This window comes from Emys orbicularis, chromosome 7 (genome assembly GCF_028017835.1).
Source record: "Emys orbicularis isolate rEmyOrb1 chromosome 7, rEmyOrb1.hap1, whole genome shotgun sequence".
NCBI lineage: Eukaryota > Metazoa > Chordata > Testudines > Emydidae > Emys > Emys orbicularis.
In genome coordinates, this window is record NC_088689.1 from 116,254,090 (window position 1) to 116,278,733 (window position 24,644).

The window sequence follows — 24,644 nt, forward strand, 5'->3', positions numbered from 1 at the left end:
CCTGAGACTTCCTTTGATTTGGCATAATTATTCAAGTGGTTTTAGTTTTCTTTTTCCTCACAGTGTGATGTAATTTCACTTCCAAGCATCAGTGTGTAGTCAATACTCAAGTGCTCAGATACTACAGAGAGGAGTGCCACAAGTGCCCATGAGAACATCATAAAAGTAGGATAAATAAATTAATGCAACTATTTTGTATAGTGTCCCTTATACACATCACAGTTTTAATCTTATATAACTAAGCATGTTTGCAGTGCCATTTGATTGCAGCTTTAGTATCACTTCCATACCTGACTTTCCTTTCTAAGTTTATCTCACTGTTGGTTATAAAAGTGTCTGAAAAAAGGGGGTTTATACTTCAAGTGCTGACATGATGAGTACTGTGTATAGCTACAGGGTTATGTGGCTAATGTTGTAGACTACTGTTGGAAAGATATTTGTCACTATAGATTTTGCTTGTCATATGCAGAGATGACATGCAGATCTCCCCTTTGAAAGATGGATAGTCATTCTGAGATCCATCCACCCACAAAAACCACAAACATGCTGCTTTACTCAAATCTTTACTTTAACCACTACTTTGTGATGCAAAACTGGTGGAGTTTTTGGTACTTTTTGTTTAAAATGAAATCTTTGTAGGGGTTTTCCAGCATCTTTGCTATTTGCTAAAAACAAATCAGCATTGTACTATGGCATGGGACAAGAACACAGTTCAGTTTACTTTTAGACATGTTTGACATTTATTAAATTACAATATTGAGTCTGAAGAAAGCTGGATAAGGTAGTTAAAAATATCAGACTCAAAGATCTCTCACCTCCCTGCAATATTTAGCACTTATTTCACCAATACAAATGTCAGCTTCACATTTGTGGAGTATTTGCACTATTTCTACTCTAAGAATCATCCTATCATGATTTGGTATCAGTCATATCTTTAAAAGATTAACAACATGGTTATTTCATTTGTAAATGCAAATACTTGATGTTAAGCATTAAGGTTGTACAGTTAAGCTCTTAAAAGTCAGGAAATACACAAGTTAAGGTGTATACACTGCAGAGTTTAGGAAACCAGTCCCATGATGATCAAAACAACATAGTCTCATTAAAAAAAATAAATTCAGTGTTAGAATCTTCAAAGTTTCCGTGTGTCATACTGCCGCAGCTACTTTTAATGACCATTTTGGACATTTTTGCAGGTGATACATTTTATGCATTAGTCTTTTAATGTACCATTTTAGGCATGTTAAGTGTCTGGAAAAATTAAAGAATTGTTAGTAGGACCATGGAACAGAGAAAACACAAGGCAGTGTCTTCAGATGCTTATCTTTTAAACGTAAAAGGAAAAGTACTCCAAATAAGTTTCTCTTGTTCAAAAATACAATAGGCAATTTTAAAAAAACCTATTAAGTATGTGTGTAGGAGCATTTCCCAGTCTTGGAGACAAGTTGAATTGTTATGTGGAGCTATATTATGACTTGACTGACAAAGTATCAATCAAGACTCCATTATATAACAAGGTATCCATCACACAAGCTCTATTGAGAGTCCCTGCAGTGAGCACACAGACCGTAATCCAAGTTTCTTTGTCCTGTTCTGTGCCAATTTGCTGTAAAATGATGACAAGTCTAGACTGTCTTTGTAGCAATCATAGGACCACTGCATTACAACTATATTTTCTAAACATTTTTGCATTGTCTTGATTAGCATGTCACCTGCTTCATTAGTGAAGAAAATTCTCAGCCAGCAATTCAGCCATTGATGCAAAGTGAAAAATAAGTGGAGATACCTCACCTCTATAACTTTCCATTATTAGTAAAACTAGCAGATTCTTTGTTCCTCTTCAGGAAAACATGTTCAGGTTAGCCACAGACAGTTATTTTAAGACAAATTATTATACCCCCAAACTTTAAAAGATGGGAATCTCATTTTAAAAGTCCTATGAATCTGAGAAATGTGGTGTGCAGATAGGACTGGGAGGCAGATTAGAACTTGAGAGTTCTTAATTCTTTAACTAACTACCCTCTGTAAGCAGCATCAAGTCACTTACTTTTCAGCTACGGAAAGTGAGGTAGAGAGATTAATTGCCTCTCACAGGGGTTGAGGGGAGTAGGTTGCACCTTCTTCTTGGTTTCCCCTCATTAAGTTGTTCACACCCAAACAAAATGGAACTCCTATAAAACTAGTCAAGCTATTTCTCCTATAGATTGAGTGGGGGAAGACTTTTTTTTTTATATGTTTGAAAAATATTTACGAGGTACTTAGAAAGTCTGGTGTCATCTAATGTCCTAAATTAAATATTTCTATAGCAGTTTATATATATTTTAAGTTTTAAACAGCATCTTCCTTCTCTCTTCCCCAATTACCTACCAGTCAGTGAGATGGAAACGAAGTTGTGGGGCTCATATTATTTACTCATTGAGGAAAAACATAGGCTTGGCTTTATACACATTAAGAAGGAAGGTAGAGTCTCTGTCCTTTACTTCTGTACTCACGTTAGGGCTGTGGTTTGGCAGTAGTAGTTTTGTTCCTGGAAGTTACCTTTTGCTGTTAAGTTATTCCACTAAATTAAAAAAAATTACATACCAACTCCAGACCTTTTCCAGGATTTCATATACTGGATAATGGTTCATTTCAGATCTGTCTTTAGGAAGGGTTATCATATGGTTAGAAAATTTTTTACGAGCTAGACAGTAAGTCTCATAGGTCTTCTAATGTATAGACGTGTAAGAGTCTTGAAGTTGTCACTCCCCTCTTGGATCCCAACACTGAATCCCGGATTAAAGATATGATCAAGCATCTTGGGTTAAAAGCATTGATGGCACCTGTTTTTAGAGCTGGAGGAATTTTTCCTTATCATTTACAGTCCATGATATGCAAATAGTGCTTTAGGTCTTCTCTAGTAAGTTGCACAATCAGCTTTTGTTGGATACAAAAGATTAACAGCACATAAATGTTGCACTTAAAGGTTCTCAGTTTCTCTCTTTATGAAGTTCAGGTAGACATGATCTGAAAAATTTGAATCAGGAGTTGGAATCCCCTTAAACTTGGCTGTGATTGGAGCTGGGAGGTTTTTTTGGTCCCATTTCTACTATTTATTTGTACTGCGGTAATGCCTACAAGCCCCAGTCATTGTTACGGCCAGGATCCAGCACCACTGAAGTAAATGGGAGTTTTGCCACTGACATCAAGGAGGGGACCTTTTCCCTTCTGTTTTTTTTCCCCACACGGGAGAAGTGTGAGAATAAGGAACACAAGACACAAAGAAATTCAGGAGAGGAAGACTAACTTGATTCTTTCATTGATTGATTCAGTGGCGATGTGGGGGGAGAATGACAAATATTACTGGATGGAATATCCACTAGAGCAATAAATAACCAAAGTACCAAAAGACTTGGTGCATACCAAGTGCTCATTTGCAAAACTAAACATTAAAAGAAAATAGCTGACAGTGTTTAGTCTGACAGTGTTAATTTTTTGGGGGGAGGGGAGAATGAAGGGCAGAAAGTAAAACGAAGCTGTTGGTATACTTGAGAAATTAAAAAAATTTCAAGTCATAAAAATATTTCTGGTTACAGTGGTATTAATCAGGATTCCCTCCCCCCTGTTCATTGCAAATTATGATATTTCATTATGACTTTGAGCAGTGGTTCCTACCCTTTGCAGACAACTATCTTTTTACCACATTGAGAACCTATTAATTGTACCACAGCTAGTTCCTGCTGCCTCCCAGTCAAGTGTGTGCACTCTGATCTGTAGTGATTGCTCTTGAGAGCACTGTGCTTGGGTTTGGAGTGTGTTTTAAGCTCTGTTGCAGGTTTCAGCTTGCACGGGGTGGACAGAACAATTGCTGGGACATAGGCTCCCTATCCTTGCTCTGATGAAGAGCCTCTGAGCTAAGGCATCTATCATAAAACCTTGAGAACCATCCCTAGAGAGATTTATAGAACATTGTAGCTTCCACTGTCAAAGGCCAATTATTTGCTGTTAATAAAAGATCACCCCCTCAATGGCTCATTTCAGCATTCTAAGAACATTCTTACCTTTTCAAGTATTCTAGCTACCCAATTGTGTGGTTTTCATGTAGAGGAATGTTAGCCTAATAAAAGGAACATGGATTAGGATAGCAGGTTTAACTAATACAATTCCATGGGAAGGGAACAAACTACCAGCAGTCTGTCAACCGTACAGTATTATTCTGCATGATTTATTTAAATATTTCTATTTATGCATTTACAAACTTTCGTAGCTTTCCATCCATAACTCTGCTGTTGTTTTAGACACTATTGCAGAGGAATTTTAGCTATTGTAAAAGGAGGTCCATGTACAAAACTAGGTGACAGATATAAAAAAAGAGGTTCCTTTCAGATTTTTCATACCAGGAACAAAAGTGACCAAATGGAGGGAAAACACAAACTCAATCCCAAACAAGAGGCTCTTTCATAAGTACTACCTATGTCAGTGCTCAACTACAAGTCCTAAAATAGGATAGTTCATACTTCAATGCTGCAGTGCATGTTTGTTAATACTCCTGGATGGGAATGTGCGTCTCTAATGAACAAACCAAAAAAGAAAAGGCTACATGGGGAACGTTAAGTTCAGAAACCATCATTTATGGTTTCTAAATGATATGGCACAAAACTCTAAGAAATTACACTGATTTACCAGCAGTGTATTTTCATCCCAAACTTAATTTTGCATAAAAAGTTCCCTTTAAGAAATTTGTTGAATTGTTCGAAAACTAACATTTGAGCATCTGGGCCCCTCTGAATTTAAGAAATAAATCACTTGAAACACCCCTCATAATCTGGAGGCTTCCAAAGAATATTTAAGAACCAAATTTTTTTTTTTTTTTTTTTTAATTTATACCAATTTAACAGCTCAGATTCCCTGGGAGGAAGAGGCAGCCAGATATGGCATTTCAGGATATTTACATGCATGGTACAAAAATGCCCAGGGGTATGAAACACCAGGAATACAGTTTGGCAGCACCCTCATTTACACCTGTAATTTTAAACTATTTATTACATTGTACTAACACACCAGATTCAAAGATGTGCACTCCCTTTAGGATGTTCAGGAGTTACCAGTATATTGTGATTGCATATTTAATATTGCACAATTGTATAAAAACATAAATACTAGCTATTCTCGTTTTTAAATACAAAATACAAGTCACATACTTTAGTCAACCCTTTTCAAGTGCAATTCAAGGGGTCTCTATGGTCCTTCCAATAAAAGGCAATTTTCATACTTTTGGCACAAGTATTACCCCCATCACATGCCAACAAGATCTAATTACAATACATATGCCCAGATTTTTATAGTAGCAGTCATATACATACATATAAAAACAGGGTATTTACAAAATGAACTAATCATACATAGAAGCAGCCTTAGTGGTTGAATCTGAACTCTTGTTTAGCATTATTCATGGTGTTTTGAGAGGGATATGCGACCCTTTTGATTTATGCTGGTTGCTGTGGGTTCACATTCACGGGAGGAGGATGTCCTAGGAGACCAATACGCTGTTTCTGCTTCCTCTGTTCTGTCATCTGGAAAATTAAAAAGTTTGCTCATTAGACCGAGACACTTCCTGTACGTCAGCTCACAGAATGAACCATTGGTGTATTTGTGGTTAGGTTTATTCTGAAATCCACTTTCTACAAATAATGCACTTCCGGCTGCTATGCCAAACATGAATAGATTAAAAAGGCAATCATAGCCCCTGTTTTGTGAACCTAGCAGGGATATCTGTGAACCTGCTCATGTGACTAAGTATTCAGAGATGACGGATGCTGTTTTGCAAGAAAAATGTTATATGAAGGGCCACATTACTGGCACGAAAAAACCTAGATGGTAGCTTTCAAAAACTTCTCGTGTGGATAATTCTCTGTAGACTTCCCACTATTTCCACAATCTATTTGGGGAAAGTAGGGGTACTGTATGTTGGGAGACTCCATCTCAGTCTGGAAATATCTAACTGTTTGTGGAAATTCATTTCAATACCCCAGCTCTTGGGTAACAAGAATGCAAACATCCCTCCTGATTTGCCAAAGCCCAGATGAGGCAATAATGCAAAATAAGGGACACAGGAGCAAAACTACATATTTTTCCACAAAACATTTTCTGTAACCTCAGTCCCAAAATTCTGGATGTTTGCCAATAATAATTTACATCAAATGTAATACCACCACAATTTTGAGAGGGAAGAAGGTATACGATCTAAAGAGTGACACTCCTAATAGAGAAGCATATCCCTTCATTATTATGATGCAGAGCACTGCAAAGCAGCCATCATCCATGTTTCTTTGCATTCAGCCCCTCCCAACACCTTGTTAGAAATCTGCTAAGGTCTGAAAGAATGAACACACCAATTTAATCAGTAACACTGGCATTTCTGTGGTCCCCATCATTCTAGTAGATGAGTATTTCTTGAACATTAATGAATTTAGCCTCACATCACCCCTGTGAAATAGGTAAGTATCTCCATTTTACAGAAACTGAAGCAGAAAGAGATATAGGGTGTGTTTACACGGCAATTAAAAACCCGCAGCTGGCTGTGTCAGCTGACTTGGGCTTGCAGGATTCGAGTTCAGGCCAAACGTCTACACTGCAATTAAACAGACCCCTTAGCCTGAGCCCTGCGAGCTGCCATGGGCCAGCTGTGGATTTTTAATTGCAGTGTAGACAAACTCGTAGGGCTTGATTTTCAAAGGTGCTGAGATGTAAGTGCTCAGCACTTCTGAACAGCAGGCCTGAAGAGACTTGCCCAAAGTCACACAGGATATCTTTGGCAGAGAGTAGAACTCAGGCTCCCCAACTCCAGTCGATTCTTCCTTTGATAACATAGGTACTGTTCAGCCTCCATCACATTACCATCACAATGGCTGCAAATTCCAAGACTTACATAAAAGTGCTGAGACCCAACCTTCTTACTGCTCACCCCCCATGGCATTACTTGGTCAACACACAAAAGGGCCGCAATCTTGTTCCATTTTTATTGCTTCTTCCCCTGGACTGAGCATACTGAGACTTAATACAAATAAATGGAGCCAGGCTACCATGCATCTGTCAACTTAGAATTTTTTAATCAATACTCCTTCTGTTTTGTTTTCAGAGTTACTTTACTATAATAAACATTTACATTGAATAGCAAGTTGTAAGAAACCAGTCTCTAGATATTGCTCTGACTACCAAAATTTAGCATCCGAACCAGATACAGCTTATACAATAATTTTTCATTAAAAAGTTGAGCTACAATGTGAATTTCCACCATTTTTCATATCCTATGAATTGTTATTGGCCCTTGTTTTGGCTTAGAATTCATTTGAACCAAATAGTGCTTTTTCTATCATATCTATATTCATGCAAGGACCTAAGGTTACTAATCAGTGTAATTCTTCATTTTTGGGACATTTCACTCCAAATACTGACTAACATAATTGATAGGGAGAGTAAATCAATACCAAGATAACAGATAGCCTGTTTGCATTTTCAGCTCTCTACCAGTAAACACACTTGAACAGATTTACATAAAATCTATATGTTCAGAGACTGAATAAATTCCCCCTTTCTAAGGTCAGGAATTGAATAATTAAGTTTGGAGTTTGCCATGGCAAGATGAATCAACCAGACTGGATTGCCGTGAACAATCTTCGGAATGATCCTTTTACTACCACCTTTCATTAGAGGACTGAAAAGCATTTTAAACACCATTAATTAATCTAATCACCTCCATGATGTACATATCTGTAAATATGCTCCTTTAACCAATGGGTAAAGGTCTCAATCTTACTTTCATGGAAGGACACGGATTCAAATGGAGCTGAATCATGTTGTGTCTTTCTCAACGTCACACCAAAGGAGTGGAGCAGCACCCAAGCCCTAGCTCAGTTCCCCTATTCTAACCCCTAGATTTCCTAATGCTATATGGGGTTTGAAATTTGTGTTATTTTTGAAAATATAATTAACTACTTAATACGAACGGAGAAAACCTATTGGTAGGTTTTATTTCCATTATTCTGTTATTTCCACTGGACAAATTAATAAAACATATGCTTTCAGAGGGGGCAAGGTTTTGAGTAGCAATTGGATTCAAACAATTAGATATGAAGGAGGCACACAAAATGGTAAAATAATGAGGAAAGGATAGCAGTTGACAAACAGAATGCTAAATTTTGATATAAGTTTAGTTAACAAGAGGAATTTATTTTTTTAAGAAAGCGTAAGCTGACTAAGTGCAAGTTGAAAACAAAATGATACCTAGATGCAGAATCACATTGTTCTAGTAGGGCGTTTGGAAGCGTCAAAGACCCCATGGAGCAATTTTTGTCTTGATCATCACACTTAACTGGAGAGTGAGTTACTTTTGTAGCTTGTTGCTTTAATGCCTTTTGGCTTTAAGGATATGCCTATCCTTCATACTCATTTACAGTAATGAATTAAAAATGGTCAGATTTTCAGTTGTACCTGGTGCATTTTTATTTTATTTCAAAGGCATTTTCAAAGTGGACACACAGAATTTCAGTTTTAATGACAGTTATAATCCCCAGAAACTTGTAGGATCACTCAGATCACAAAGCAAATGAATGAAAGATTTGCCCTTTATTTGATTCAGAACAATCCCTGAGCTAGCTCCTCTTCCTGGAGACGGTTCTTCCTAATATGATGGAGAGATGTACTGGTTTCGTCTCATAATTGGAGCATCCTGCAACTTAAGCAGGGTTATCTCAGTGACAGTACTTAGGGGAATTCCTAAGAGCTATCACATTAATGAAGCTGGTTTCCTCTTCTGCCTTTGCAGTGAAGTAGCTATCTAAAAGCTCATTTTCACAAAGAACAAGGGAAGGTTCTTAGTGCTTGAGCAGTGGAAAGTTGCAAGCTTTAGAAATAAATACATTTGGGGCATGATCCAAGGCCTGATTGAAATTGATGGAAAGAATCCTATTGACTGCAGTGGGTATGAGTCAGACCCTCTAACAGGAAGACTTACGTCACGTGTTTAAGATAATTGTTTCCAGGCAAAGTGGCATGACAGCTACCCAATGAGTATATTAAGGCATAGATAAGAGAGGATTTGGTTTGGAGAGAAACATTACGGAAAGTAGCAAAATCCTGGAGCTCCAGATAAGATCATTGCAATTATAGAAGCTATTTATGAAGACTTCTGCAGTGCCATAATTGGTGAAAAATTAAGCAACTGGGTCAAGTCAAAGTGTGGTGTAAGACAAGGAGGCATGGAATCACCATCACTTTTCATCATCTTCTTAAACTGGACACTAAATGTTAGACCAGTTGGAGGGCTGGAGATTGGATGATCTAGAGTTAAATTTGTAAACCTATGCAGATGATGATGTGCAACTGGCAGACACATTTGAACTGATAATATTCTTTGCTACCTTGGAAAACTGTTGCAGTCGACTTGGACTTGGACAATAAATGCTCAGACGAAAAAGTGGTTGCATCTTGGAAAAGGGATAATAAATAAAGTGTTGATAGAACAAGTAGAATCTTAGGTGTACCTAGGAAGTTTGATCAGTGCCAATGGTTCCATCAAACACAAGGTTAAAAGGAGATGTGACTTAGCTACAAAATTATGGACTGATGAAAATATACATTTGGCACCAAATGAAAATTTATTAGACTACTGTATTAAGAGTATTACTGTATGGCAATACATTCAAAAGCATCTGGCAGTCTGGATTTGACCCAGGGTCCACCTATTGACTACCCATCACCACCAGAAGAGCAGAGCAGAGAGTGGAAAAAAAGGACGACAAGCATCTCAGCCAATACCCTCTTGCAAAGACTAACTACTTTATCAATGTAAATTTACTAGCACAGAGAACACACTCATGATAGTAGATTCCTTTGCTGGGTTTTCCTATCCTGCTTGCACAGTGTTCTACTTTGAAACTACAAAGCAAGTATATAATAAAATAGTTCCGTTAAAAACCAGCAACATTTTAATTCGCTTCCTACTCTGTGCTCAGTTACATATGTTTTTCCTAGCCAGCCTGCTGGCAAGAGTATGTCCCATGCACCATAAAACCTTCAGTTGTAACTCTAGCTGCAGTACATGGAGACCTGAACAACAGGAATTTTGCCAGTTACGAAGACTGTGTAAAAGCATGGTGCAGGTTATAGATTTGTGCCAGGCAGGTAGTATATTTCCGGAAGGATAACATTCTATTTCTAATATAGATTAGGTTTGGATTATAATAGTTGCTTCCTGCAGCATGGTGCATCTCATTTAATTCAAAGTGGAACTAATCCCAGTTTAAAATGGGAATCACAATAATAGAAACATCCCTAGGAAGAGGCTCAGTGGCAACAACCAATCAGTTTAATATTGGAGAAAGTTGTCAACCATTTTACAGTAGGAAAAAATCAAAAGTTGAAGAGATAATGAGCCAAATTCAGTGACTACTTGTGGCCTGTGTAACTCCATCAACTGCTCTGGGATTCCAGGAGGTGCAAGTTAGCAAAGAATTTTACCCAATGCATACATCTATAAATTCAATTAATTACGGTGTCGGCGTGTTCTTCTGGTTCAGGTAATTTTGTGCCATATAAAATTTCAAACAAGCCACAGCATTTCTCCCTTTATCTTCAGTTGGATACTTCAAGCACACAATGGAAAAGGGCTTTGGCACTTGGGCTTTCTTGGGGAGGCCCATCTCTGAGATGAATATGGTCCAAAAGAACCTCCCCCAAGCTGCTTCTGCTGTTAATAGTAAAGAAGCACCTATGATTGACCGTACTGATCTCATGACTGCAGTGGCTCCAGGTGGTATCTCCCAAAAACATGGATTTTTTGCCATGTGGGCCAAGATCTCCCATTTGTAGGCCTACAGGAAGTGCAGCGTAAAAAGGGAAGAGACACTGTCTAAATAATTATTTAAAGGATTCTTTGAGGGTCTCTGTCCATTTAAACAGAGGAAAATGGGAATAGAGAACCAAGAACTATGTTGCTTGGGACACTCCTTCAGTTTCTCTTCACAGGGATGTTGCTGTTGAAAACCGAATAAAAGCTATTTTAGGGCAATATTCAGAAGTACAGAGTAAATTATCAGACTCTGTTTTTGGATGCCTGTGGTTAAATGCTGGAGCTGCCTTCTTTGCTGTCACACACTTATGGATAGCGTAGCCACAAGTACCTCTAGTACATAACAATAAGAGAGTGGTCACTAGGTTGCACAAGAGTTTGCGGCTATTTCCGCATATTTTGGGATTTAGCAGCATACAGACTTCCAACAAAACACACACACACCAAGACCAGAATACAATAAAATCCACTTTAGTAAAAATTTCATGAAGGGTAACTTTCTGTACAACTTGCATTTCACCTTGGGATGTCATCCGTAATAAAATATTCATTGTTTGCCAGGCCACATTACTCTTTCCTGTGATTGTGTTTCTAAAAGAAATATAACCTTAAATGTTTAAGAACCATTGCAATAACTAGGTAAAGGAAGGATCTAGAACAGGTGGGCAAACTTTTTGGCCTAAGGGCCACATCTGGGTGGGGAAATTGCATGCAGGGCCATGAATGTAGGGCTAGGGCAGGGGGTTGGGGTGCGGGAGGGAGTGTGGGAGAGAGTATGGTGCAGGAAGGGGCTCAGGGCGCAGGAAGGGTGCGGAATGTATGAGGGGGCTCAGGGCAAGGGGTTGGGGTGCAGGAGGGGGTGCAGCAGGAGGCTCACGGCAGGGGGTTGGGGTGTGGAGTGCAGCAGGGAGCTCAGGGCAGGGGGCTGGGGTGCAGGAGGGGTGCAGGGTGTACAAGGGGGCTCAGGGCAGGGGGTTGGGGGGTAGGGGGGTGTGGGCTCAGGCCCAGCGCCGCTTACCTGGAGTGGCTCCGGGGTGGCAGCATGGCTAAGACAGGCCCTGGCCCCGCGCCACTCCTGGAAGCGGCCGGCACCACGTCCCTGCAGCCCCTGGGGGAGGGAGGGCAGAGGGCTCCGTGCGCTGCCCTCCCCTGCGGGTACCTCCCCCTGAAGCTCCCATTGGCTGCGGTTCCCCATTCCCAACCAATGGGAGCTGCGGGATGCGGTGCCTGGAGGTGAGGGCAGCGTGCAGAGCCCTCTGCCCTCCGCTCCCCCAGGGGCCACAGGGACCTGGTGCCGGCCGCTTCTGGGAGCGGCATGGGGCCCATGGCGCCACGGGGATGGCATCCAAAGCCCTGATGGGCCAGATCCAGCCCACAGGCCATAGTGTGCCCACCCCTGATCTAGAACAAAAGTTAACATTCAAATCCTCGAGTTCTCACTGAAGTGTTACTGCCAATTAGAAGTCAGTGTAGTACAACAAAGTCTGCTGGGTAACACTGACGCAAAACTGAAGTTGCAGTGGGTAATCTTTACTATACAAGGCAATGGGCAGTATCGTACAAGATATTTTCATGATTTAGGGGGATTGATCTATACTCTGAGGGTAAGAAATCATTATATACACAGTTCACAATATGAATTTGATTTGTTTTGTCAGATTTTTTACTTTTCAAAAGATGGGTACATTGGAAAATGTTTAGTTCTCCACAGGCCAGTTGGCTGTATGACTGGAATTTGGATTGGTGATTCTTCTAAACTAGCTAGTTCATTGTGGCAGCAGTGAACAAAGAGTTCTGCACATTGTTTGTATAGTCAGTTAAATTGTAAACATCCAGTTCCCAACACAGATCAATCCAGATTTTACAAAACTCTTTAATCCAAAATGCCTTTCTATCCCCAGCTTTACAGCAAGTGATTGTATATTCCTCTAATTTTCCAAATGTTCTGGGAGGCTCCAGTACTCTCCATCTAACTGAAGTTTATTGGTAGCTAATCCACCTCACTGCAACTGTGTTTTGCTAGAACTTCCTTACCTGATCTTTAAGCTCCGACAGCTGGCCAGAGAGGTTGGTGACCAGCTTCATGGTAGATTCTAGCTTTTCCTGCAAGTTCCTGAGTTCATTCTGTTCTCCTTCAGAATCGCTGCTTACAAGGGACATGGCGCGCATCCTAGGGAACCAATCAAGGTTTCTTTCCTGGAATTCAGACACAAGAACATGATTATTGCTAGGACAAAACTGTGCATGTGTGGCTGTGGGTGTGAAAAATCTTCAGTCACAAGCTCTTAATAGTTCAAACTTTCAGTTTTATTTGCACCCTGTTGGGAAGTTTCTAGAACTGCCTCACCACAGAGTTTTATCACTGGAAAGACAGGACAGCACTGCAGGTTTTAATAGCTACTGAAGAGTAAGAGGGATAAAGGTTTTGTAGCCTATGTTTCTCCTTTCCTGCCAATGTACTCCTTCACCCTTAAAAGCAGGTATATTCCACCATAATATACGAGTCCTCTACTACAGTGCTTCTCAAAGTCGGGCCGCCGCTTGTTCAGGGAAGGGTGGCCAGCACGTCCCTTGGCCCGCGCCGCTTCCCGCAGCCCCCATTGGCCTGGGACGGCGAACCACGGCCAATGGGAGCCGCGATCGGCCGAACCTGCGGACGCGGCAGGTAAACAAACCGGCCCGGACCGCCAGGGGCTTTCCCTGAACAAGCGGCGGACCGGCTTTAAGAAGCACTGCTCTACTACAAACTTGCCATAGTTATTACTTGAAGATGCATTAACCACTGTTAGAAATCAGCTGTCAGAATTCTGGAGCTCACAGACATCCAGCGTCCCATCCACAGATATACAGGGGTTCTTCCTTGAACTGCTAAAACTGAGCTCTAAATTGGCTGCTTAATCCAAACCTGCATCACAAGGGAAAAATGAATTTAAATACTGCTTTGCAAAGACATCCATAGTACATCCTTTTGGCTTCCTTATTGCTACAGTCTCGCATTATGAGAGACATCTTTTCAAAGCTCACAGTCAAGATGAACATGCTAGATGTGGCCTTGAATGGTCGTGTTTGAGAATTAGGGCTGTGGAAAATGGTCAAAACTGTTTATTTGACAGGGAAAAAATGACATCACAAAGTGCTTGCTTTCTGGAGAAAACACCCAAATACTGCCCCAACTGACAATCAAAACATTTTGGTTGAAATTTTTTGCAATATAAGCAATGAGGGTGTAATTTGATCACTAGGGAAAAGGGAGGTGGTCTGCGGGATCAGAAATAGGTAGAAAAGCTGATCCAAGAGAGAGAGACAGGATGAGAGTGTTGCCAACTCTCACGATTTTATCGTAAGTCTTGTGATACTTGGTGGTTTTCTTAAAGCCCCAACTCCTGGAGGCAGGTAAACAGCAAAAGAATTTCGGGTTTCACTTACCAAAAAAAAAAAAATCTCTAGCCCTCATAATTGTGGAGAAGGACTGAAAACGTGACCTCCAGGCATCCTAATGGATCACTCAGAAAACAGACAGCAAATAAAAAGAATCCAAAATGGATCATTTTTGCAAAATATCATGAGTTTGGGGGATATGGCATTTTAACACTTGGGGTTGACGGTACTGGCATTAAGAGATACCACTGCCTGTTGTGTGACCTTGGGCAAGTCACGTCACCTCTGTGCCTCAATTTCCCCTCGATGTAAAAGGGGATAATACTATTGATTCCATTTGTACAGTGCTTTGAGATCTGTGGATGAAGCACACTATATAAGAGCCGTGTACTATTAGTAATTATGATGAAATGTTTAAAAATCTCTGCTAAGGGTTAACAGGTTATGTAGGAATTTTGTTTATGGAGGTATTTTTACCACAAGACGGTATGTACCACGTGTTGCCAATCAATTTTAGATAGCTTAATCACTTCACTGCTGCTTCATTATACACGGCTTGTATGTCTGGCCAACACTCAAAGTTTATCTGGTAACATCCCGCTGTAACTGAACTGAAACGCCCAGTCAAGTAACAAGTCTGGCTGAAGGGATGGGCAGGTATCAAGCAGGGAAGGATTAAAGGGACAAAATAATGCAGTAAAGCAGTGGTTCTCAAACTTTTGTACTGGTGATCCCTTTCGCATTGAAAGCCTCTGAGTGTGACCCCCGTTATAAATTAAAAACACTTTTTTATATATTTAACACCATTATAAATGCTGGAGGCAAAGCGGGGTTTGGGATGGAGGCTGACAGCTCGCGACCCCCCCCATGTAAGAACCTCGTGACCCGCTGAGGGGTCCCGACCCCCAGTTTGAGAACCCCTGCAGTAAAGCATAGTGATTGCAAGTTGGATGGGCCCTTTCACTTACAACCCCCCCCACCTTTTTTTAACCCAATGTAATTGTCTAGACTCCTTTACTAAAATAAAGAGCTAAAGGCATAATAGCCAATACGTGTACATACATACACAGTTATAATCCCCTCAATTCTACCTTAAGAGAAAACAGAATGAGTTTAATTTTGTTTTTAAAAACACAACCAGCACCACAAAAAGAAGCAAGGGAATAAGGACAGTTTCATCTAGAATTTTGCCCCAATTTCTTTGCTTTTCTTTTTTAAACAAAAACACTAAAATCTTAAAACTAAGACGATGAAAAATGAATCAAAAACGAAAAGGGGAATGTTAAAAGGCCATTTGCTGACAAGCCTGCTGGGTCTGTAAGTCCTGCAGTCTATCCCTGTGTCACGGATCCCAAAGCCTGTGCGTCTCCCAGCAGGATCCCGTTCGCACAGAAAAATTCTATTCAAGATTGAAGAAAAGCTTTATCGTGATGATCTAGTTTCTGTTGAACTTTAAGCAAAGCACCAAGGTCTCTTTAAAGACATAGCCTTACGTCTTTTGGTGACAAGTTTTGTTATTGTTTTAAATACACTAAGTGAGCCATAGACTTGAAGCTCCACTCCTAATCTGTTTCCCTGCCTTCACGCCCCCCACCCGTTACTACTGGCATCCTGCATACCAAAGTTGTTATGTACTGTCTGCTGTGGTCCTCCTACAAGCCGAAGCATCACGATCCTGGCTGTGCAGTCAGCTCCCTCTTCCCGTCACAGTAGCAGCTTCCTCTGTTTAAACAGACGAACTGACTAAAGCCACTGACGGAAGTTGGCTAACCACAATGCTGGGTTTCAGATTAGCTCTCTTCTAGGTAAAGTTGGAAAAGTCCCTGTAAAGCAAGTATCATTACAATCTCAGACATGGGGGCGATGTTGACCAGCCTCTTAAAATGTCCATGATTGGAAATGTAAAAAAAAAAAAAAAAAAGAGGAAGCCGTAGTGCATGATGCAGATGTAATGCATTCTGAGAAGTGGTTGCTTTTCCCTGCTTCCACTGAAAGTCTGTTCTAAGAAAGGTTTCTAACGCAACCTCAGTTAAAAACATGTCCAATGGTTAAAATGGGCAGAAAGAAGGTACCCTTTGATAAATTAAAGATGGAGTAACCATGTTCCTCAAGAATCATGTTTTCCAAAGGAAGCACGATATAGAGGCACAGAAATCTGGGTTCTAGCCTCAGGTCTGCCACTGGTGTGCCATGTGGCCTTGGGGAAGTCATTACTACTACTCTGGGCCTCTATTTACTCATCTGAATATTGGGCATAAGACCTACTCACCTCCTAGGGCTATTGTGAGGGTTAATTCAATTCAGTTTGTCAAGCAAATTGCATTACTATATCCTTCTGTCTGAAGGTTTCCAAGAAGTGCAAAAGCAGAATATCTGAATTTCTGCAGTATGCCATTTCAAAAATTATGCCCATAAAATAGATGGGTACATTGCAAAGTGCTTTGAAAATGAAAAGCATGATGCGTGTGTTTTTTGTGGGGTGAGAGGGTTTCTTTCTCCACCTCACACCAAGCTAACTTTTCCTTCAGTAATGGGCTAGATGCAACTCCCTCCACTTGGAGTTCACATTGTCTACCTTTTCAAAAATGGGAGGAATGTGCCCCCCACTTCCTTAGACTTAGCCTGTCTGTGAAAACAGACTAATGGCATTAAAAAACTAACTTTTCATTGTTCCTGTAGGTTTCTAATTAGCTACCTTTTCTGTTCACATGAAGAAAGCAACTACAGATATCTCAATATATGGACACCATTCCCAGAGGCAGAATAAGACAGCACTTGAATATAAAATAACGACCACTGCTGTATCTTCAAAACAGTCCAAAGGCTGACAATTGTGGTCACAGGTGAGATAATTTCATTACAGACAAACACTATCCAGTTCTAATAATCATGATGAAGGGCTGCTGTAAGATTGCCCAAAGGAGGTTCCCTTGTTCCTTCAGAAATTACAGCACCACCCTTTCCGTCCACCTAGTTCTAGTTGTTTCGTTGTAAATTATTTAAGTAAACCAGAACACATTATATCATGTGTAGGGGACAATTTCCTGGTGCAAGTGCTGGAGGAACCAACTAGGGGCAGAGCTCTTCTAGACCTGCTGCTCACAAACCGGTAAGAATTAGTAGGGGAAGCAAAAGTGGATGGGAACCTGGGAGGCAGTGACCATGAGATGGTCGAGTTCAGGATCCTGACACAAGGAAGAAAGGAGAGCAGCAGAATACGGACCCTGGACTTCAGAAAAGCAGACTTTGACTCCCTCAGGGAACTGATGGGCAGGATCCCCTGGGAGAATAACATGAGGGGGAAAGGAGTCCAGGAGAGCTGGCTGTATTTTGAAGAATCCTTATTGAGGTTGCAGGAAAAAACCATGCCAATGTGTAGAAAGAACAGTAGATATGGCAGGCGACCAGCTTGGCTTAACGGTGAAATCCTTGCTGACCTTAAATGCAAAAAAGAAGCTTACAAGAAGTGGAAGATTGGACAAAAGACCAGGGAGGAGTATAAAAATATTGCTCAGGCATGCAGGAGTAAAATCAGGAAGGCCAAATCACACTTGGAGTTGCAGCTAGCAAGAGATGTTAAGAGTAACAAGAAGGGTTTCTTCAGGTATGTTAGCAACAAGAAGAAAGTCAAGGAAAGTGTGGGCCCCTTACTGAATGAGGGAGGCAACCTAGTAACAGAGGATGTGGAAAAAGCTAATGTACTCAATGATTTTTTTCCCTCTGTCTTCACAAACAAGGTCAGCTCCCAGACTGCTGCACTGGGCAGCACAGTATGGGGAGAAGGTGACCAGACCTCTGTGGAGAAAGAAGTGGTTCGGGACTATTTAGAAAAACTGGACGAGCACAAGTCCATGGGGCCGGATGCGCTGCATCCGAGGGTGCTAAAGGAGTTGGCGGATGTGATTGGAGAGCCATTGGCCATTATCTTTGAAAACTCATGGCGATCGGGGGAGGTCCCGGATGACTGGAAAAAGGCTAATGTAGTGCCCATCTTTAAAAAAGGGAAGGAGGAGGATCCGGGGAACTACAGGCCAGTCAGCCTCACCTCAGTCCCTGGAAAAATCATGGAGCAGGTCCTCAAGGAATCAATTCTGAAGCACTTAGAGGAGAGGAAAGTGATCAGGAACAGTCAGCATGGATTCACCAAGGGCAAGTCATGCCTGACTAACCTAATTGCTTTCTATGATGAGATAACTGGCTCTGTGGATGAGGGGAAAGCAGTGGATGTGTTATTCCTTGACTTTAGCAAAGCTTTTGATACGGTCTCCCACAGTATTCTTGCCAGCAAGTTAAAGAAGTATGGGCTGGATGAATGGACTGTAAGGTGGATAGAAAGCTGGCTAGATCGTCGGGCTCAACGGGTAGTGATTAATGGCTCCATGTCTAGTTGGCAGCCGGTTTCAAGTGGAGTGCCCCAGGGGTCGGTCCTGGGGCCGGTTTTGTTCAATATCTTCATTAATGATCTGGAGGATGGCGTGGACTGCACTCTCAGCAAGTTTGCAGATGACACTAAACTGGGAGGAGTGGTAGATATGCTGGAGGATAGGGACAGGATACAGAGGGACCTAGAAAAATTAGAGGATTGGGCCAAAAGAAACCTGATGAGGTTCAACAAGGACAAGTGCAGAGTCCTGCACTTAGGACGGAAGAATCCCATGCACTGTTATAGACTAGGGACCGAATGGCTAGGAAGCAGTTCTGCAGAAAAGGACCTAGGGGTTACAGTGGACGAGAAGCTGGATATGAGTCAACAGTGTGCCCTTGTTGCCAAGAAGGCTAACGGCATTCTGGGCTGTATAAGTAGGGACATTGCCAGCAGATCGAGGGACGTGATCGTTCCCCTCTATTCGACATTGGTGAGGTCTCATCTGGAGTACTGTGTCCAGTTTTGGGCCCCACACTACAAGAAGGATGTGGAAAAATTGGAAAGAGTCCAGCGGAGGGCAACAAAAATGATTAGGGGGCTGGAGCACATGAGTTATGAGGAGAAGCTGAGGGAACTGGGATTGTTTAGTCTGCAGAAGAGAAGAATGAGGGGGGATTTGATAGCTGCTTTCAACTACCTGAAAGGGGGTTCCAAAGAGGATGGATCTAGACTGTTCTCAGTGGTACCTGATGACAGAACAAGGAATAATGGTCTCAAGTTGCAGTTGGGGAGGTTTAGGTTGGATATTAGGAAAAACTTTTTCACTAGGAGTGTGGTGAAGCACTGGAATGGCTTACCTAGGGAGGTTGTGGAATCTCCTTCCTTAGAGGTTTTTAAGGTCAGGCTTGACAAAGCCCTGGCTGGGATGATTTAGTTGGGAATTGGTCCTGCTTTGAGCAGGGTTTTGGACTAGATGACCTCCTGAGGTCCCTTCCAACCCTGATATTCTATGATTCTATGATTAACAGCTGGGCTGGATGGAAGAATTAATTGTTCAAAGATTGTGCAAACGGTTGCCCTTGGACGATCACGTTAGAACAATGATCATCAATGTGCTAATAGTAATGAAACCCACCTAGTTCTTGTGAAATGTATCCAGTGAGAGAGACCAGCCGGTCTCTGAAGTGATGCTGGGTCAAGTGGTATATGGTCATTTTGTGGATGGGAGGAAGCGGTATTGGTGACTCAGCAGGTTGCTCTCTAACCTCAGATTTAGGCTTGTAGGAGGAGCACTACAAATAGCAGGCCACATCCTCAGTTGGTGTGCATCCCCAGCAGAGGATCTAGCCCAATAGACTTTGAACCAGTGCCTCAATAGAGCATTAGGTACTGTGCTGCCAAATTTGTAAATGGGATATAAAACAGATATGGTCATTAAAATCCATGGCACTATTCCCAACAATAGGGATGTTAGTCCTGGAGTTCTGGACAAATTCCCAATTGGATAGCTTATTTGTCTTACCTAAATTCTCCCACTGGTTTCAAATTCAATATAACGTTATTCTTCCTCACTTTCTCCTGAGCTCTTGTTAAAACACTCACCTTTAAAGAGTTGCTGCCAACTTTCCCTGAGGTGGCTGCATTTCAGCACTAGAAGATGTTGCTCCTGTATAGAACACACACCCGGTCTGCAAAGTGCTTTGGGGTCCATCAGTGTTTGGGGTATTACACAAAAACTTAACCCTTTACATTAACTTGAATTTAGGCTCCCCCCCCCCCCCACCCCTCACATCGTTTTTCCTGTCAAAGAATGGGCACGTATTTGGCAGAGGTGAAACTCTGGGTTTATTGTTCGAGATGTTAAAGCATGACAATCTCAAATGCCTCTAACGGGCTGATTCTTGCAGTGGCACTGATTGCTGAGCCCTTCTATCCAGAAAAAGAGGACGAGAGAGTGAAAGAGGAAGCGGAGTGGAATAAAAAGGACCGACACCTGGAGAGTGAGTGGGGTGGAGGGAGAATATTGGGAGAAAATAAAACTTGCACTGATGTCTTTGTTAGGCTAAACAAAATGATCAGTAAAGGGAAGAGGATCATAGTTGCGTTTCCCCTTCACTAGGATTGCTTTGGGGATGTTTCAGAGTAGCAGCCGTGTTAGTCTGTATCCGCAAAAATAACAGGAGTACTTGTGGCACCTTAGAGACTAACAAATTTATTAGAGCCTAAGCTTTCGTGGGCTACAACCCACTTCTTCGGATGCATATGATATGCATCCGAAGAAGTGGGTTGTAGCCCACGAAAGCTTAGGCTCTAATAAATTTGTTAGTCTCTAAGGTGCCACAAGTACTCCTGTTATTTTTGGGGATGTTCTGTATTTAATAGAACAGAGCTGTAAGGAAGGCTCCCTTCTTCTAATTACCACCCCTATTCCTCCTTTGTTCCCGCCAACAAAGAAGCAGAATCACTGCAAAACTTATCCCTGTTGAAACCCAGGCCTAAATGATCGACCGCACAAAGCAGAAAAAAAATCAATTGGGATAAGCCAAGTGCTGACAAAAAAAGCCAACATGTAGTTCCATCAGAAGCACTCTGAAGGGCACATACTGTTTTTATCTCCTAGAGGGCAGGATGTATTAGTCCTCTGTGGGGATGATTAGGTCGAGCAATTGCTTCCCTACACCGCAGTTGCTGATGTGCACCCAAGCTCTTAAATTAATGATGGAACAAACAGCTTAACTAGCTAAATCCAAAGCTCAAGACCAGTGCGCCTGCAACACACTGTTTACAGCAGCCAGTGGCCTTCTGCCAAACATGTCTTTTATCTCCTCACTTCCACTGCTATTAGTTATTATCTAACAATGTAATTACATTAGCTAACTCTCTAAAGCATCTTGGGATACGTTTTGCATGGAAGACTACACCAAATAAAACTAATTCAAATGCTAGCCTTCCTCTCGTGATTGGACATCAAATTGCTACTGTAACGCTTTGCCAAACGGAGGCTCAGAACTCTGAAGTTATAGGTGAACAACTGCATCTGCATAATTTGTATGGGCAGCTTGCCCAACTGTATGTGCAAATACCTAGTTAGATGTTAGACTGGCCGTTTCTATATACAATTATGTTGATTGTCTGTGCAGCTGCATTATCTCCAGGTGGAAATTATGTATGAGCACAGTTTTAAAAGTAACATTAGTTGTTGGGTTTCAGAAAGGTAATTTCAGTCACTCACAAATGCAGGATTTAGGGAGTCAAATTCTAAATATGCTGGTCACGATTCACCGCTATATTATCTATTTTTCTTTTTTGCTCGTGTTACTTCGTTGTCTCAGTGATCGCCAGTGGAGTTATATCAGTGAAACACTGGGGTAACGCAGTGGTGACACAAGCCCATTATTGTGTAGTCACAAGATGTGTTTGATTCTGACTACCCACCTCTACGGCTGCCTCCCCCGAAGCGTATACCCTCTTCCTCAACCCAGTTTGGATATGTCTACACTTCAAGGTGGGGGTGGAATTCCCAGCAGGGGAACAAATATCCGCACTAGTTCTGATCGAGCTAGTGCCCTAATAAGAAAGTGGAACCTTAGCAGCATGACCAACAGGGGGGGCTAGCTGCCCAAGGGCAGGTTTAATGTCTCAGATGGGGACATCCTTGGGGTGGTTAGCCCCTCCTGCTGCTGTTGGTACAATATTCTTAGCATGCTGGCTTGATCACTTCTATTTGTGAAAGACTTACTTCTGGATGGACTGTACTAGGAGTCAAAAGTCCTGGTTCTACACTGCTTTGACATCTATGGATGAAAAGTGCTGTTGAAGTGATGAGCATTATTTAGAGAAGCTTTGTGGGCAAAATGGTTAAAAGGAGGCCCTTTTTAAAATAAAATGTGCATCTGTGTGTACATCTCTCTCTCTCTCACACACACACACCCACACACACACACCCACACCCACACACCCACACTTGTTCACAGTAATCAAATATGTATTTGAAGGCTTATATGCATACGTTCATTTGTGCATGGAAAAAGAGAGCAAAGGAGCACACCAAATATTTGCACATATAAGTGTCAGTGCACTGAAGTTGCACAAAGTGGTTTGTGCGCACAAAATGAAGACAGTAAAAATGAAAAGTGAAAATTTGGTTCTACATACCTCAAACTCCAGAGCAAGGCAAATTTGTACAGGCCAGTTATAAATGCCTACAAACGGCAGTTTGTGACAGTTGTTGACTGACACACAAAAGATAGCTATACTAATGGGGCTAGTATTAATGAGACTGCTAGAGTAACTGGAGGCAAAAGCAGCAACTAAACTCTCAAGACTGAGAGAATGGGTAGATAAGACAATCTGTAAGGAGTTGCACCAAGTTTGGATTAGTCATTTGTGTGTGGAATGGATGCCAATGTCTGGCCAACAGGAGAAGTGGACACTCCCTTACCCCACCCCTATTATTCAGACATCACCTGATCTTCCTTGATGACTATAATGCAATACAGTGAGTGAACTATGCCTTTGTTCCAGGGAAACACAAGGAGCACTGGACTATCTGCCTCCTAGCACAATTAGCATACTTTCCAGATAAAAATGCTTTTGAAGAGGCACTGATCTAACTTAAAAGTCTACCTTAAACAAACATCTGCAGTGATTTAGCCAGATGCACAGAAGTTAGATCCTTGGGTAGGGGGTGAAGGGGGGGGGGGGTTATAACAGCTTACAATTCAAGTCCATTTGGAGCACTGCTAACCATTTTCTCATTGTTTTATGGTAATTTCTGCACTATTAAATATTTATCCTTAAAACAATTCAAGAATGCACTCACAAGGCGGTCTGCTCCATACCATGTTTCCTTCATTGTGTGCTGACTCCTGAAGTCTATAACAAGCCTTTACTTAGGTAAAACTCTCGTCACCTTCAGTGCTCACATAATGACTTCAGGGCACCAGATGATTTATTTATACATCAAAGAGAACAAGCAATTCCATTTTTCCAGTTTGTACTTCTCCAGCAGCTCCTATCGGAGGATCTCAAAATGCTTTATAACCATTACGCTGGATCTCACAACCCCATTGCTAAGGTAGAGGATCATTATCCCCATTTTTCAGATGAGCAAACAGACAGTGAACTCACACAAGAAGTTTACACCAATGATGGGACTGGAACCCAGGTCTCCTAACACAATCCTGATTTTTAGCTACAAAACCAATCAAACTACCACACAGAATCATAGCATATGGATGAACAGCTCAGAACTCCAGCACCACTTTTTCTAAACCGGGGAATTAACAACAAATAATGGAAAAAGACCTATCTTGGAGGTTTGAACAACCTTATGAAAGCAATTACAGACTAACGTTAAAAAAATATTGCAATGAACTGGACTTCATAATCCATCAACTCACTGTGTTTGATTAAAAATTAATACGGTACATTTGATATATATTTGTGCAGGGCTGCTTATATTCTAAATCCTTTTAAATCATAGATTTGGTTTTCTAAGTATAACTGCTGACTTTTTTCTGCACATTGCGTAGTAACTGAATTAGCCTTTACACATGAAACTATGTAGTACCACATCTATTCAGTGTGTTTTATAGATTTGTTCTCAATTAGGATGTTTTTTTTGTTTTGTTTTGTTTTTTTTAAAACACTGGCTCAAATTCCTGCAGGCCACAAAAGACGTTATATAACCAAGATTTAACTCGTTGGTATCAAGTACCGTGTGTAGCATCAAAATTGCCATTCACACCTCTTTACACAGAGATTATTTTTAGTTAAGAACACATCAAGAGATGAGGTCATCCTTAAAGGAACTAAGTTGTCTGAATATACAGTAACTGGCATAAAGTCAATTATTCATGATGCTTAAATGCACTCACTGTATGTTAATGCCAACCAGCATTAGACTTAACTGAAAAGTTGGTAGCATATATAATTCCAAGGTAGTAGATTCACAACAGTATTTGTAATGTTCTGTGCACACCTATGGTGCTGTAGAAATAATAAACATACTAAATTGCAGGTACAAAATTTCAACTCTTGCTGAAAAACAAAAACTCAAGAACTGTCCAA

The 24,644-nt window shown here is 41.2% G+C and overlaps 1 protein-coding gene across 1 annotated transcript in view; it reads right to left on the minus strand.

Moving 5' to 3' along the window:
• Positions 1–5,465: 5,465 nt before the first annotated feature.
• ITPR1 (inositol 1,4,5-trisphosphate receptor type 1) overlaps positions 5,466–24,644 on the minus strand; it is a 249,083-nt gene continuing 229,904 nt past the window's right edge. Inside the window, exons 60-61 of the mRNA XM_065407748.1 lie at positions 12,863–13,024; positions 5,466–5,552 (exon numbers count right to left, since the gene is read on the minus strand). Coding sequence (XP_065263820.1) covers positions 5,466–5,552; positions 12,863–13,024 — 249 coding nt within the window. The remainder of the gene's footprint in view (positions 5,553–12,862; positions 13,025–24,644) is intronic.